The following is a 17,124-nucleotide window of genomic DNA, read 5'->3' as shown; positions in this document are numbered from 1 at the left end:
GCTAGCTAGTTAGCTGTTGGACTGTGAGAGGGAATGGGGAATTCATACATATTAATGGTGTCTTTGAGAGAGAGAGAGAGAGACCACATTTTCCTGTTAATCACATTTGATCGCCTGGTCAAGCACACAGCCCCGCTCCACAGGCGCATTGGCTGTTTTGCCCGACACCTTTTGCCAAGGTGAAGCGGCCGCACCTGTAGTGACGCGTCTCGATGTGATCAGCCACTTAGTTGTCATCATGTGACCTGAGTTTCACACTTCAATCATGTGATGACAACTAAGACAACTCCATGACGGCTGAACCTACTTGCAATTCGGCGATGAAGACCATGAGATGCAGTTGAAATCTCCGGAAATGGAAAAGAGTACTAAGTGGACCCCGAGTTAAGGTTATTTTGTCAAAGATGAGGAACAGTTTAATTTCAGTATTATATTATTTCCTGGAAGGGATTACAGAGTAACTATAAGAACAAGTGTCATGATTATAGGATTTCTCTGTCCACTATACTTTAGTATATTGAGGAAGAATTTAATCAAATACATCTCTTCATGTAAAAATAATTAGCGTGGTTTGAATTCCTTTTCAAATAATCAAAAAGTCTGAACATGCTCTGGGCTAAAGGCCCCCTGGAGTCCACTAAACACTAGGTCACTTACACTCACTGTATTCAGAAACGGAGCAAAGTGTCAACATGAGTCAAGATTGAAGGGAATGAAATAAGCCTATAAATTGCATATGTGTGATGAGAAGAGGTGAATGTGCTGTTTTTTGTTTGTGCGAAGACACACTAATTGCACATATTTATGTGAGTCATAGTTGTGTAAGTCAATTAAACAAGAGAGAGAACAGACAGAGTGGGACTATCTATCTGTGTGGGTGTGTTAGTTTTATTAGTGCAGACAGGGGTGAGGGAGAGAGTGAACATCGCTCTAGTTGGAGCGTGTGATTAATTGTGATCTTCACACTGTCGATGCCAGAAACAAAATATGCTCATTGAAGACAGTTGAAAGTCCAAGTTTAACTCCCAACAACCTGAGGGTATTGAAATAAAATAAGCAGAGAAGCATATGTATGTGTCATGGCATCGTGCCCTGAAAGAAGGCCTCGCTGGACAGTTATATTAGATGAATTAAGTTACAAGCGTCCTGCAATTCGTATTCGTTTCCAGCTGTGAGGAAGCAAGAGAATAACAATGGAGTTGTCAATAAAGAAGCAAAGTTGGACAGGATGTTTCAAGGGTAATGCCATTGTGTGTACCGGTGTTTTTGTGGGTTTGTTGGCTTAATTAAAAGACTGTTTTGTTCCTTCACGCCTTAGGTGAATTGCCAGGTGTGTGGTCTTAATCAGTATGATCACTCTATAGGCAATACTTTTTCATTGGACCACTGATTTATTTATTTAATTAGCAAGTCCAGAGGGGATGCATGTCATCAGTGCATGTCATAGCCTAAGTAAAACTTTTATGTTAAACTGTCGATACCAACAATCACTTGAGTCAGACACAACAAGAAGGAAGGAAATAACACAAATACATGTTACCCTGCAAAACATATTATTATTTTGTATTGTTTGTACAATATATAGCACACTATAAATAAACGGTACAAAATGGACATACACAGGAAGAAAGCAACATAAAACGACAACAAAAAGGCACCTGCAAACTTTAGTGACACATCCCATGTGTGCTGCTGATTTAGGCAGTTTTTATGTGGCACAGTAGTTAATTATTTCAAAAATATGTTTGACACTTTAAAATGTGTTTTTTTTAAGAACAATGTAACCTAATTACAACCTTATTACAGTGTTATAAATCGATAGGAGGAGTTGTAAAGTTGACACTAGATAAAGGGGCTGTGACTCTAAATGACCTTTGACATGCAGGTATGAGAAAAACCCCCACAAAAGTTGTATTGTTCCATGTAGTTCTGACAGGGTGAGCAGCAAAAGAGAGTGAAGAGTGATGTGGATTACAAGCAGGAAAACACTTTGAATTTATTAGATAAATTACGTTTGTAATTTCAAATAGCCTTTGAATTTTAACTTCAAGGCATGGGTGTGAACACATTGATTGTTCACTGATGAAACATATCCAAGGATGCATCAAAGTAGCTATTACAGTTCCGAGGTTAACCTGCATCTTCTAAATTTTATTTGCATTTAGTTGATGCTGGGTTTTGTGTTCCCCCCCTGCTAAAATAATTATGTGTTCATAAATGTACAGCTTAATAGAGAGAGAGACAGAGACTTTGGCACAGTCCCAAAAGAGCGCTACCCATTCATGGCGACATCCGGCCCTCCGACAAAAGGCTTTCAATAGTCTCCACACACACACACACACACACACACACACACACACACACACACACATACACACATACACGCACACACGCACACACACACACCCTGCTAAAACCCCCTGCTCCCACCAGATTTTCATAACAATGGCCAATGTCTGAGATTGAGCACAATTTATAGGAAGCCCACACGTGCATTCTCACACACACACACACACACACACACACACACAAGGTAACATTAAGATTTCACTTTGCTGTGTGCAGTTGTATTTTGTGTGTGTTCAGTAAGTCGTTGAGGTCTGTTCAGTTCTTCAGTTGATGCGTTCGGCCATATAAATGTCCACGTGATTAACGGCGGCTGGCATCTGGTCAGCAGCAACACTCACGGTGACTCAAGGTGCCACTCGCTCGCAGGATATTGTAGGCACGTTGCCTCGGAGATGAGCCTTCAGGGCAGCACCTCAAGCACTCTGAGAGCTAAAGAGAGTATGACCCCCAAAGAGCAGGCTGAATGACTTTGCATGTGCAGTATGAAGTGTGATTGATTGAGACCTTGTGGTTTGGAAGTGGATTGGTTGGCATGTTGCTAACAGCTGCTAGTTTACATGCTGGGCACAGCCAGGGCAACGGCTGTGTTGGCAATAAATGCTCTTTTCTTCTCTTCTATTCTCCTTAGGTTTTCAATTTATTTATTTGTTTTTCATCCAAGATATTTTGTTAGGAAGAAGGATGTTTGATCTGTGTTGGATAAGTTGGCCGTTTTGGACAGCCAGAAAGAGTAGACTTCAGGCGATGGTGGCAGTTTTCTTTTAGAGTTAAATATGTCTATTATGAAATAGTGGATATATTCAGCTTTAAATGGGCTTTGGAAGGAGTATATATATGTATATACAGTATATAGAGTTTGAGATGATGGATATTTAAAGTGGTTTTGATTACTGTTTCTCTCCTGGTTTTGTTTTTCTTCCTTTGCATTGCATTTGTGAAGGTAGCACTGGTGCAGCACTGCTCTGAGGTCAGCTTCATAAACCGAAGTGGGAGGGATTTTTTTTTTTCATTGAACACAAGCAAGATTAGCATATTAATAGTTTCTAGCTCCTCCTGCTTCTCCAGGAGCCCTCTCTCTCTCTCTCTCTCTCTCTCTCTCTCTCGATCTCTCTCATTCCCCTCTCAACTTTCTTTCAGTTGTGCTGCTCTGTCCTCTTTTTCCTCTCATTCATCCTGAAACAATCGCTGCACTTCTCTCTCTCTCTCTCTCTGTGTCCCACTGTCTCTGTTTGCTTTGTTTTTCTTGCTCACTCTTTTCTCTCACTTTCCTTTTCCAAGAGAAGAAGATAACTTTCTGTTTGTTTCTCAGTGAGCACAGTATGTGTCTCCACTTCTCTCTGACCACTAACTAACTGCATGTGGATCAACACTGTACAAGTTGGATTTGGCTGTGAACTTTTGCTGGAGGGGCACTGAGTCTTCTCACCATCACTGGGTGAAATAACTTGAATCCTCTCCTGAGTGACGACCACTTGACTCTGCCACGGCAACTGCGTAACTACGGAGTGCAGGCATGGGGCAGAAATTGGGCAAAAAACAAACAGTGTGTTGTCATCAGAGAGGCGCCGCTGAGGAGTAGAAGTGGACTGAAAAAGAAGAGGAGGGAAGTGTGTGGATGCAGCTAACTTTACATCTCTGTGGATCTTTGTTGACTTGTGAAACTGTGGATAACAGAAAAGGATTAACAAGACATACAAAGAAGACGTTTTTTTTTTACATTTTCCCCGTTGATGTGTTTTCACGCATCAGCATCTTCACGCTCAAACAAAGTGTCAGCAGAGCAGAAAATTGGCCTTTTTGAGGATTACCCTTCTGGAAGTAACTGTTGGCTAACGAAGCTGTTGACAAAAGTTGGAGACAAAGATTTCTGCCTTGGAGACGGAGTGTGTGTGTGTGTGTGTCTTAGTGTTTGGGTTATGTGAGCGTGTTATTGCAATTGTGTCAGGACCTTGGTGTGTTTGTATTTATGTAGCTTCTGTACACAGCAACTTCAGTGTGTGTGTGTGTGTGTGAGATGCGTGTCTGCGAGACAGCTAGCTGTCTATCTGTCCTCGGTGCAGACAGACACAGGGAGGGACAGACATGTGTTTCTATGGCGATGAGCGGCTGTAGCCCCTTCCAAATGTGCTGGGACAGAGGTATGAATGAAATCTCCTTTACACACACACAGAAAAAACACACACAAACACAAGTAGCATGAAGCCCCTCCACAGTGTGACATCTGACTCCATGGGAACTGACTTGGTGTGCAGCCAAAGCTACCCTTGCTCTGCTGCACGAGTTGTGTGTGTGAGTGTATGTGTGAGGGAGGCAGGTTAAAGTGCTGAAAGCCATCAGTGATTTGTCAATATGAAAGTCTTTACCATTTGTAATTGGCAGAGTAGCATGGACGTACCATACATATTTGTCTTACTGTGATATATCCCTCAGCAACTTTACAGTCTTTCCTCTGACGTGTGTGTGTGCATGTGTGTGTGTCCGTCCGCCCGCTCTCTCCGTCTCTTCCTCTCAGGTGTAATTACCTGATAGAACATATCAATTTTCCTTTTAATGGAGGGGAGAGGAGGAGAAGCACAGGACGAAAAGGAAGCAGAAAAAGAAAGAGAAAGATCTCCCTATCTTTTTTCTACACAGTGTCATGATTACAACAGCACGTATACACACACACACACACACACATACACACACATATATAAAAACACACGTCTTGCACACTCATACTCAGAGGAGGTTGTTCTTGTCGGGCATTCCCAGATGAAGTTACCATGAAATTCCAGGAAGTGTGTCAATGTCGCGACTTCTTATTCAGGAAAAGCGTCAGCCTGAGGTGCATTGTCTTCTTTGTGTCATAGACACAGGTGGTTACATACTGAGCCTTGACCCTGACTGCAACTCTCTCTCTCTTTATTTCTCTCGCTGGTATTTCATTGTTTTCGGAGTTTTTCATCTTTTTACCAAAGAACTATCCTGCCAAAGAACGTCATATCCGAAGCAGACATTTGCTGTACGAGGTTTATTCTAAGTAAGACAAGAGCAGGATTCAAGTCCACAACATTGCAAGCGAGAGGAGGAGAAAACATGTAGCATCAGTATATTATTACATTACTAGAGCTGAAACAGTTAGTTGATTATTAATCAATTAGTGGATTGAGGCAACTATTCAATCATTGGTTTAAGCAAAAAGTGCCAAACATTCTCTGGTTCCAGCTTTTTAAACGTGTAGATTTGCTTATTTTTTCTGTTTTATATCACTGTAAACTGAATATCTCTTGGTTTTGGACTGTTGGTTGCATAAAAACAAGCAATGCAAAGAGGTCACCTTGGGCATTGGATATATATTGACCAAATTAAGATTATTAAAGATGAAAATCAGCAGATTCATCTGTAATAGAAACATTAGTTACAGCCCTAATTTGAAGTCATCATCTTGGAATATGAGAAACTCTGATGGACATTTTTCACTATTAACCGATAATGAAAATGTTCATAGTTGAAGTTAAAAAATGTTCTTTTCTCTCTCTCTCTTCTGAGACTCTTTATTCTTACTCATTTCACTGATGGCTGATTTTCTCTCTTATCCCGCCCAGAATATGACAGACACCTAGCAGCAGCAGTGTCAGCAGGGAAAACCATGGCGACGGCCTACCTGGACCCCAACCTGAACCCCAACATGAACCATGCCCTCCTGGGAGGCGCCAAGTCACGACTGAGCGCGGGGGGGTCGGACCGTACCATGGCGGGCTCCGTGGACCGGGTTCTGAAAGTCTTCCATCACTTTGAGACCAACACTGAACACAGCTGCTGGTCCTCTAATATCAGATATGGAGATGCAACCGATGTCAGGGTGAGAAGAGACACACACTTTTACGTCCCACAGAGTACTGAATGTATATATGGTGAGAATTCACTCAAAACCACAAATGTCAACCTCTTGGTGGCGCCATAGGAAAAATCAGGGAATCACCACAGTCTGTAAGATTCATCCTCTGGGGACAATAAATGTTTGTACAAAATTTCATGGCAATCCATCGTATAGTTGTTGAGATATTTCTGTCTGAACGAAAGTACTGGATCGACATTGCCATCCTTAGAGCCAAGCCGCTAGCATTGCTAAGTAATTTCCATAAACAGCTGTGCACTAATCTTTTAGCAAACATTACTCAAACAGGAATAAATAGTGCATTTGCTGGGGACTATTTTCAGCCGAAAAATATAGAATATTAAACTGAATATTATGCCTTGCACAGTGGTAATATTTGGTACCCCTATACAGTACGTATCAGTTTACCCCCAGCAGTAGTTTTAAAGGTGAATCTTTGCTGTTGGTCCTCAGCTCAAGGTCTCAGCTGTCAGCTCTGATAAGGGACTCTCAGCCCAATGAGAATATTTTGCTAGCAAATACATATAACCTCAGGTCACGCTCTCTGTGTGTGTACGTGTGTGTACTAGTGTTTGTTTACTTAGCAGTATGCTTTTAGATCCACTCCCATGATGCAGAAACTACTTAGCACTGCTCAAACTTTAGTGGTCGCAAAGGATACGTCACTGCAAATCTCCTCTCCCCTCCACACTTTCTCCTTCAGTATCTAGGTCAGACCCCCTAGCGTTTGCAACACACATGGTTGTGTGAGCATTATCATGTGTGTATGATGTCTGTCAACTTGTTTGGGTGGGAACGTCACGTTAAATCACTTGAAGTCACCTACACACGCGCATAGACTCATGCCCTCAATGACCCCGATGCAAAATGCCAGACATAAACATTAGTAATATCTGCAGAATTTACACTTTATCCTTAAATAATATCAGTGTTGAGTCCCTCAAAATTACATAGTTTAATGCCTTTTTTATTTTTTACTTAAACTTAAAGATTATGTAACTGTGCAGTCGGTAGAAAAACGTATATCAATCAAATTGTTCACTCTTTGTTTCCAGGGAATCATCCAGAAGATTCTGGACATCCACAAAGTGCGCTGGACGTCTTGTTTTGGCCTGCGTCTCAGCAACAGCCAATCCAGAGACCAGGTTCACTGGCTCCACCCCGATATGGGCGTAACCCACGTCAGAGAGAAATATGACCAGGCACGACAAAGCGAGGACTGGAGGTGAGAGAAGAAGAGTGTGTGTGTGTGTGTGTGTTTGATAAGTTGTCGTTGTTCTAATGTAGCATAGAAGATTATATCAAAAACAGTATGCGGAAGCTCGTTCAGTGTCACTGCTTCAAGCTGCAAATGAAGCACATGTCCGATATAGGGTTGTTGTTTTGCAGTGATGTGATTGGCTAACAGTCAGAGTGGTTGTTAAGTTGCTGTCCATGGACTTTATATAAAGATGGACCCCCAAAAGTGAAGCCAAAACATCTCGATCGCCCCCTGGTGGCTGGCTGCAGTATAGGTCATAAAGCCCACCTTGTACATGTTAGTGTATGGGACATGAGCCAAACTAAAAAGTCAAAGTACACATTAAATACATTTTTCCCAAAGATGGTTTCTATCATTTCAGTTCTTATCACACTGATGTATGTTCAAGTGTTCATTTTTCTGATAAGTCTGGTTTTAATTAGTTATTTGATGCCATAAAAAGGGGGTGAGGCATCATGATTGGCAGCTGTGAGTCTCTCTGACAAGCTGCAGCCGTGTTCGGCTCGCGATTGGTTTGGGTGGGTGACCTTGATACCGCGGCTCCACCGCCTGATCACTACTGTGCAGACTCTGGCTCCAAATGACGTCAAAGTCTCAAGATGGCAGCTCCCATATCATATATATATATATATATATATATATATATATATATATATATGAGACTATGATATATGAGACTATGATATATATATATGATATGGGAGCTGCCATCTTGAGATATATACATATATATACTGTATATGGAGGACACGTCTCCACTTCCTCCTACTGTACAGAAGTGAAACCCAAATATCCCGGATATATATATAGGTGAGCTTTATTTATTGAGATGCCGAAGACAAAATGTCGTCCAGCTTGACTTGAGATTCTGTGGCAGGTACGTGCAGGCCCTTGAGGAAAGAACATTCGAGCAAAGCCGTGAGGTTACACTTTATAACCAGATTCGTAGACATGAATCGTGATTTATTGAGCCGTGTAAATTTGGTCTCCTCAGTCTCCTCAAACAGCTAGCTTCAGCCGTCTGCGCGAAGACATGAAAGATAGTGCGACCCGTCTGTTGTATGGTGATGGGAGGTCTTTTGTGTGTGTGTGTGTGTGTGTGGCGATGTGGTTGAGTTAGTTTGGCAGTTTGGATGTTAATGCACTGGTGTATATTACGTTTATTGTGGCGGTCTTGGTGCTAATGCTATTGTGAGTTGGAGACCTTTTGCACTGTGGACATAAAAAGAGAGAGAAGCAGATGTCTGCTTTGTCTGACTAAGTCAACAACTCTCTCTGTCCGTCTCTCCTCCACTGATCTCGCCGTCGGTCTTCTCATTTGCATTCTTGCATATACATTTTTTCCTCACCTCCTTCTGTCTCTTCCTCTCCCTACACTCTTTAATCATGTCTTCTCTTTGATTGATTTCATCTCATGCCTTTAGTTGACTCAACATCCTTCCTGCTTTCCCCTCCTCTCCTCTGTTCTCCACTTGGTTCTCAAACTGATTTATTCTGATGTTTTTACCACATAGATGACTCAAACGCAACACTGTATCCCAACATTTCTCTCCAGTAGATACAGAAGATGTAAGTTGTTATACAAATATGAAGACCAAGACTTGTTTTTGCTATTTAAGTTGTGAAAATGGTATCGTTGCATGCATCTTTGCATAACACGCTCCTTCTCCCTTTCTTCTTGTCCTCTGTAGGTATGAGTTAAGGATCCGGTATCTTCCAAAGGGCTTCGTGCAGCAGTTTACAGAAGACAAACCTACACTCAACTACTATTACCACCAGGTACACACACACATGAACACACACACACACACACACACACACACACACACACACACACACACACACACACACACACACACAGAGGCACCCAGATACACACACATATTTCATTTTCCGCCAGCAGCGAGCCAGCACTGAGACATATGGCACTGCTTGAAGGACTGTGTGCATTTGGGTAATCTAGGTCAGCAGCACTGTGTGTGTAATTGTGTGTGAGATAGATGGCTTGCCATTGGTTGTTTTTTAGAAAGAAATGTTTTAATAAACATACTTTTTATGATGTGCATTTGTGTCCCCCAGGTGAAGAATGACTACATGATAGAGATCGGGGAACAGGTGGAACAAGACGTAGCTCTCAAACTGGGCTGTCTAGAAATCAGGTAGGATGTGCTCACACTACTGAACGCTGACTTTGTGCATGAATAACTCAAAGCTACGATGTACTACAAACCAATAGAAATCTTTGTGTTCGATGGCTATTTTCTTTTTACAAAAAAAGCAAAGGTTTGTTCCCATCAGAGATTAAAAGTTTGTTACTTTAAAACAATCCCAAACTCGTTCCATCGATTTTACCTAAACTATCGATTTTCGTCAGATGAGTTGTTTTTGTGTGAAACTTTTTATATTTGCCTCTCAGCTACACTCATTCTTGCCAACATTTGTCATGGTTTATTATATAAAGCACCTACTTCTAATATAAAAACCTCCAAGTGTAATTCTGATGTAGGCCTCAAGCCAAAATGTGTCGGTCTAATAAAGTTGTTTATATAACAAATGTTGCTGAAGCTTTGACCTCTTCAGTCTTAAAACTTGAATCGTTTTTGGTACACATTTAACAAGTAGTGCCTTTTAATGTGTGTGTCTGCAGTGAATGTATCTGACCTTGTTCTCTCTCTGTGTCCGGCTGGTTTCAATTCCAGGAGGTTCTTCAAAGAGATGAGAGGAAACGCCCTGGACAAGAAATCCAACTATGAACTATTGGAGTAAGTATTTTCCTCATGAGCAAAGTGCCGCAGCAGCTCGCAAACTTTCTGGTACATCACATCCTTCCTCTACCTAGAAATATGTTTCCAACAGAAAAACAACAAGAGTGTCTCAGTTTTTGGGAACAGGGTTCCTATGCAGTTCCTAGAAACCTGGATATGGGAAAACAATAGAAAGGATTTCTGTAAGAGTTTGGGAATTGCACAAAAGTCTGGAAACATTTAAACATTGTTGTTGAATTGTGTTGCAGTCCAACTGTGATTGAACATGTTTTTACTTTTACTGGTGCGGAGAAAATCTACAGTCCAGCTACAGTTATCATTTTCAACACTGTGTTTATTCACCTGATCGCCTTCGTCATGTTTAATACTCATTCATTTTGGTAGATTTATTTGGGTTTGGCTGCTCTGTCTGTTTGCTCCACGTGTTGATCCACCATCAACTCCCTGGTAGATGAATGTTGATGACGAACATTAACAAACTGGCCCTAACAAGGCTCGGCTCTAACGCGGTCGGATTCTAATGAGCTGCCATTTTCCAATGAAGTCTTTCTTTCTGTCCATCAGCCTAACGAGCCCTCCAATTAACTGAGAAGAATGTCCTCTGTCTTTCCACCAATATCTCTTTGTCTCTCTCCTCCGTCCTCTCAGTCCGTCTCTGTCTGTCTGTCTCTCGTCTCTGTACTCAAATCCCCTGTTTTCGTCTGCTTTTCTCCTGTGTTCTTCCTCTCGTTGTTTTTTTTTTCTCTATCTCTTCCTTGCTGCCTCTCTCTGTTGATTGGAAAAAGATGTTGTATCATGCATATTTTAAACCAACAAGAGAGGGAAAGGGAAAGTGCTGTCGGGGCTTTGAATACACCAAGCTGACATTTGGCCATTGTGGCTCTTGTTCAGTGTTGGTGGATCTCTGCCCATACATTTTGGGTAGTTATTTTGGGTTATTTCACCCATTTAATTTCTCCACTTTTCACCTCTGCTTTTTCTTTTTGTTCTTCTAATACCAAAAAGACCACAATTAAACGTTTTATTTTAAGGGTCCATAATAGGGTCGACCGGAATGCTTCGAAGTTGACTGTTCCAAATCAGTATTTGAATGCTTCCTTTAAAAAAAAAAATATATATATATATATATTTTATATATAAGTGTGTAATGAAAATGTATAAATCCCCAAATAACCCTTGAAATAAGGAATAATCCCACAACATTATTCATATTAAATATTAGTTATTATTAGTTATTCTCAGACGGATATCGCTGTTTGTTGTGTGTAGAGGTGCGTGTGTACAGTAGTGCAGCAGCGGCATTGAAACGGGAGATGGATTCCCTTATTCATTTTCAAGTTCAAGTTTTGCCGAAAGAGCTTTCCCTTTTGCATGTTCACTCTGTAGGTTATGCTAGTAATTAATCACAATTAATTAACTGGAAGTGTACTAATTGAACACTGTCTCTAATTTCCCCATAATTTGTACCAATTACGTAGTTATTTTCAGGAAACCTCTCAGGCATTATTAGGAATTTATTAGGGAATTACAGACCCCTATTTTCAGTTTGTTTTTCAAGTATATACGATCTCAACAGATTTGCATTTTATAGAGTGAAAATGTTAAGCTACTTTGTTTGCATTTCCACACAGTTGTCTCCTTACTGGTTAGTTCCTCTCATGCAGCCGCTGAACATATGTGCATGTTGGAGATCAGCTGGCTGTAGTTGGCTGCAGTCCTTGTGGTTTGGGAGTTAATGCAGCGTGTTTAATCAGCGGGCCTTCATCAGTGCTCGTTCTTTGAAGTCGGCTTGGTGTGTCATCTTTCAGAGACCTTCATGTGTGCTTCCTGTTGCTCCTGTGATGGACGTAGCTTTGATTTTGAGAGAGAGAACAATTTTTCAGTGGTGACATACAGTATGTTTTAAAGACATGATGATGGACAGCCCTTAGTGAAGTAGTAGTATTTGCACGTGTGTTGGCCATAGAGGAGAATAATTTAAGCTGAGGCAAGCCTGACAATTCAGACAACCACAGGGAAGCACTTTTTTTCTGTGATTTACGACTCTTTACTGCTCTTAAATTGAAATCCCAGCCCTGTTGTACACCACACACTGTAATAATACCATGATAATAATTGACTGATATTTGACCTATGTTGGAGAAATGGGATGATGTAAGCTCTCAGCCTTTCCCCTACTCTCTCTCCCCACTCGTTCTCTCCTCCTCCTCCTTTACTTGTCTGCTCTCCAGAGGAGTTTGAGTCATTAGCCAGCTTCCTGTTTTAGCTCTGCATATCTTTCTTTGTCTCTGTGATCTCCCTCTTTGTACTCCTCCCCGACACTCTCTCTCTCTCTCTCTCTCTCTCTCTCTCTCTCTCTCTCTCTCTCTCTCTCTCCATCTCTCTCTTTCTGTTTTCTCTCTGCCCCGTCTCTTAGGAAAAGATGAGTATTTCTCTGTATAGTCAGCATTTACTCACAGCTTTCTGTTTCTTGTCTTCAGTTGCCTGTCCTGCCTAACTGTATCTGTCTGTAGATGTTGTTGGTAATTTGTCTGCAAAGGAAAAAATAAAGCTGCCGAGATCAGATAAAGCCAGAAGCGATTGTCAATTAACGTTCCTGAGTGTAATTACAGCATAATAATCATTCCGCTCTCTTCCTCTCGTATCTCTCGCTGTCTCTCTTTCCAGGAAGGACGTTGGTTTGAGGCGCTTTTTCCCAAAAGACCTGTTGGATTCAGTGAAGGTGAGAATAATTACTGTTGAATGGAGATCAAAAGAGAAGTGGAGTGCATACAATATATTATAATATGTTAGGTTGCTGAAACAAACACTTGTCCTCCTGAAGTATATGTGGAAGAAATAGTTCAATATGAGGGTTTCCTATAGAAATGTGGGTGTTCTGGTAGGGTGAGGAAGTAATGCTCTCCCCTCATTCAGCAGCTGCTGCTATCATAGTGGCCCATCTGCTCCACTAGAGTTAGTTAAAGTAACCAAAGCGTGTGGTTTAAGGGCAGCTCCCAAGTCTAAGTGAATGCTCCTTTTGAGCCAGTTTGCTGAATGTGCTACTTGATGTGTTGTCAGACCCGGGCTGGCCTGACTGACAAAGTGTGAAGCGGTCCAAGACTCAACAAGATTGAAATGAAATCTTTGCCAACTAACCAGCGCAGTTTTTGAGAGAATGAATAGGAAAATATGACACTTTTACCAGAGAACCTACTTACATACTATATATAGATGAGTGTGATGAATGCAGCTTTCACCAGTGAAGAATCCCTGTTCTGGAAGCCTCGCCGTGAGAGGAATAGTTTGACATTTTTGGAAATACCCTTATTCGCTTTCTTGCTGAGGCTTGGATGAGTAGATCGATACCACTGTCATGTCTGTCCAGTAAATGTAAGGCTGCAGCCAGCAGCGGGTTACCTTAGCTTAGCACAAAGTCTGGAAACAGGGGGAACAGCTAACCAGGGTTTGTACTGAAATTTGTACCGTGCAAGTACAGTTTAATTACCTTTGGTTGAGAGATGAACACACATGTTAAATACGCTTTTGTGTTAAAATACACAGTTAATTTGTAGTTTGTCAGATTTCGGTTGTTTGTGTTTGTATGTGATGGCGGGGCGTTCATGCACAATGAACAGCGTCTGTGTCAGTGATAAATTTACGGCACGCGTTTATGGGGAAGGTCTTGGTGTGTGTCTGCGTGAAAGAAAGGCCCCGGTGACCCGAAAAGGTCTTGATGTCAGCAGGCGGGCGGACAGATGCTCTGCAGAGGGAGAGAAATTGCGTTTATGTATGTGTGTTGTGTGTGTGCGTGAGTGACCCCAAAGGTCATGTTTAAACCCACTTTCTCTTTCCAACAATGAGGAGGGAGGAGGAGGCGTCAATGTGCGTCTCCTTCTGGGGTCCCCCCACCCCGTCTGTCAAGCCCTGCTGACTCCCCCCTCATCACCTACTTTACCTCCTCTCCTCTCTCTCTCATTTTTTATTCCTTTGGCAGACATGGCAACACAAACTCCCCCGAGTTCTGTTTTATAAGTCACAGGGATGCACTCAGTGACATAATGTGCAGTCAAACATCCATACACTGGAACATCTGACTTGATTGTAGATGTCTGGACTGATGCCGTAATTTCAGAATGGCTTATATTGCTTGTTATTTTATCATACAGTATATGGTCTGTTTATGTAGATGATACATGACCAACACATCTAAATGAATGGAAGAATGAGTAGCTGTATTAGTTACTTACATTTAGCATCATGAATTGTAGAGCTGTGAACAATGAAGCAATTATTTTATTATTTGGACAATTCTTTAAGTTGTTTTTCAAGCAAAAATGGCAAAAATTTCTAGTTTAACAATGTGATAATAAAAGGAATATTGTTCGGTGTTGGACCGTTGGTAGGACAAAAAAATGGCTTGGGCTTTCAGAAATAGTTTAAAGACCAAAACGATTAATCGATGACTCAAGAAAATAATCATTACCTGAAGCCCTAATGAGTTACTTGTGTCTGTCTTTGAGTATTTTTGTATGCATAATTATATCATGTATTAGCAGTTAAAAATAGTTAATGTTAAGTGTTTGACACATCTGCTCTTAAATACATACATGGATGTGTGTTTGAGAGAGAGAGAGGGGGCACAGCTGTCATTTACGTTTCTGTCGTTCACTCTGGTGAAAGAGAATGGTCGTCATTTAATGGGATTATTCACCCTCAATGGACTCTACTTCCACACATACACACACACCACATATACACACACACACACACACACACACACACTAACCCCAGAGCAGATGGCTGTGGTAGTAAACAGTGACTGATGTTAGCTGTGGCGAAAGCTTTATAAAGAGCAAAGTCTGTTCATTTCTATCGACAGGCTGGGCAGCAGGTTTAGTTAAACTGACCTTTAGTGGCTTTGCAGATCAAAGTTTGATCAACCAGCTTGAGCCGAGGAGTCCGTTTCACCATCAGATTGATAACTTACTTACTTACTTTCAATTTTACGGATTAGCCCAAAATGATTTGGTGATAATGCAGTGAGATGTATTGTCACATTTTTACAATATATTAACTTTTTTTTGTTATAAACCTTTATTCTTTGAGCATTTTCTACAGTAGGCCTAAAAATGTATTGCACATATTGTGATGATTTGAGAGCTAATCAGCTATAGTTTATGTTACAAAAATGTAATAAATATAGTATACTGTCTGTGACTGGTCAGCAGAGTGACATAACTGGTCAGCCCGGTTGCTACAGCGATTGTCAGCATGGTGACGGGGGAGCGCAGTGCTTCCTCTCAGGAAGGGTGGACACTTTGGACTGACAATATCTCTGTGTGTTTATACGTGTGCGAGTGTGGTGGAATTCGAGGAATTAAAACACTGATCCTATCTCGAAGAAACACGCATTATATTCTGCAATCATTTGTGTCTTATCACATCTGTTGAACTGACACACACACACACACACACACACACACACACACACACACACACACACACATACACACCCATGGCTGCACACACAGGAGCATTGCAGATAAGTGTGTTTGAAGGTTTCTTGATTCCTTCAGGCTTAATGAGTAGACAGCTGGCAACAGGGCTCTATAATGCTGAAATGAAGTGTAGATATTCATGCTTTTATTTACAAATGAATAATACAAATTGCAATAGAAATAGATAGTGGCTCAACAAAATGACTAATATCAAAAAAAGACGTAAGTTATCTTCTTTTTCCTCATTAGTCTCACCTGACATCAGTCAGTTGCTTGTGTTTAAGTCGCATTTTAAAGTCAATAAATCAATACACTTGATTCCTTTCTGGTTGTGACTTTAATTGTTAAACTGTGCTTTTATTTAGTGTAGAATGACCTTAATGTGATGAACCAGTCTACTGTAAATCCACACATGCTTTTTTTAAGCCTGGTCTGTAGTGCACTAAATCCCCTCTAATCTCTTTCTTAATCTATACACGGAGAGCTATTTATAGTTGTCTGTACTGTACGTGTGGATGTGTGAATGTGTATCTTCATCAAATGTGTTAACGTGTGTTTGGATAATACTGTCATCTCAACAGATGTGTATAATAGCTCAATATCATATGAGGGGGAAACGGAGTTAAAAAGGTCATTTTTGCCAGGAGTCTCAATGTTTTTATATATATATCGGATGAAGAGGATTATATATGACATTGTATGTATGTTCGTCTTTGCATCTTTATGTCCAGAGAATAATGATTAATGTTCCTAGATGGATTTTTTTCTGTCAGCTCCCCATCTGTCTACTCTCTGTGACATAACTGACCTAAAAAAAAAAACACAACTGTCAAACTAAAAGTCTGTATGAGCACTTAAATGTAGTGAGATCTGAGTTGCACTACACACAAACAGACTGACAGACTGATGTTTAATTGAGTGGTAACCAACAGTATTAATGTGTCTTTGTGAAGATATTGATCTGAACTAAGAGTGCCCCCGGAATGAAGTGGTGAGGTCAATTTGATTGGAGCCAGAGTAGTGGACTATTAGTCAATCAATGCTTTCCTCCCTTAGTGTCTCTGTCAGTCTAAGCCCACACATACACAAACAAATACACCACACACACACTCATGCTTCCTCCTCCTCCTCCTTCTTCTTCTCCCAGTTACAGATATTCTATCAGCTGGATGATATTTTAAATAAAGTTGTAATTTTTCTTCCCTTTCCCTCCCAATTCTCTCCTCTCTTCAGGCTAAAACTCTTCGTAAATTGATTCAGCAGACGTTTAAGCAGGTAGCCAACCTCAACGATGAGCAGTGCATCCTGAAGTTCTTGGAGACACTCGCACCGATCTACCGCTATGACAAGGAGTGCTTCAAATGTGCCCTTGGGGTAGGTTTCTTCCAG

The 17,124-nt window shown here is 41.0% G+C and overlaps 1 protein-coding gene across 10 annotated transcripts in view; it reads left to right on the top strand.

The window, feature by feature from the left end:
• Positions 1-17,124, top strand: part of ptk2aa (protein tyrosine kinase 2aa) — a 67,640-nt gene that overhangs the window by 19,701 nt on the left and 30,815 nt on the right. For 6 of the 10 annotated variants that reach the window (XM_074612553.1, XM_074612552.1, XM_074612550.1 and 3 more), the window contains 7 exons: positions 5,937-6,193; positions 7,285-7,454; positions 9,182-9,269; positions 9,570-9,649; positions 10,190-10,252; positions 12,923-12,977; positions 16,969-17,109. In XM_074612553.1, coding sequence (XP_074468654.1) covers positions 5,981-6,193; positions 7,285-7,454; positions 9,182-9,269; positions 9,570-9,649; positions 10,190-10,252; positions 12,923-12,977; positions 16,969-17,109 — 810 coding nt within the window. In that variant the 5' untranslated portion in view covers positions 5,937-5,980. Of the gene's footprint in view, positions 1-4,247; positions 4,488-5,936; positions 6,194-7,284; positions 7,455-9,181; positions 9,270-9,569; positions 9,650-10,189; positions 10,253-12,922; positions 12,978-16,968; positions 17,110-17,124 lie in introns of those variants that run through there. The other 4 variants (XM_074612545.1, XM_074612546.1, XM_074612543.1 and 1 more) reach the window with 3 other exon arrangements.

This window comes from Sebastes fasciatus, chromosome 17 (assembly GCF_043250625.1).
Source record: "Sebastes fasciatus isolate fSebFas1 chromosome 17, fSebFas1.pri, whole genome shotgun sequence".
Lineage (NCBI taxonomy): Eukaryota > Metazoa > Chordata > Actinopteri > Perciformes > Sebastidae > Sebastes > Sebastes fasciatus.
The sequence above is the reverse complement of the archived record's forward strand: the minus strand, read 5'-3'. Positions and strand labels throughout refer to the sequence as shown.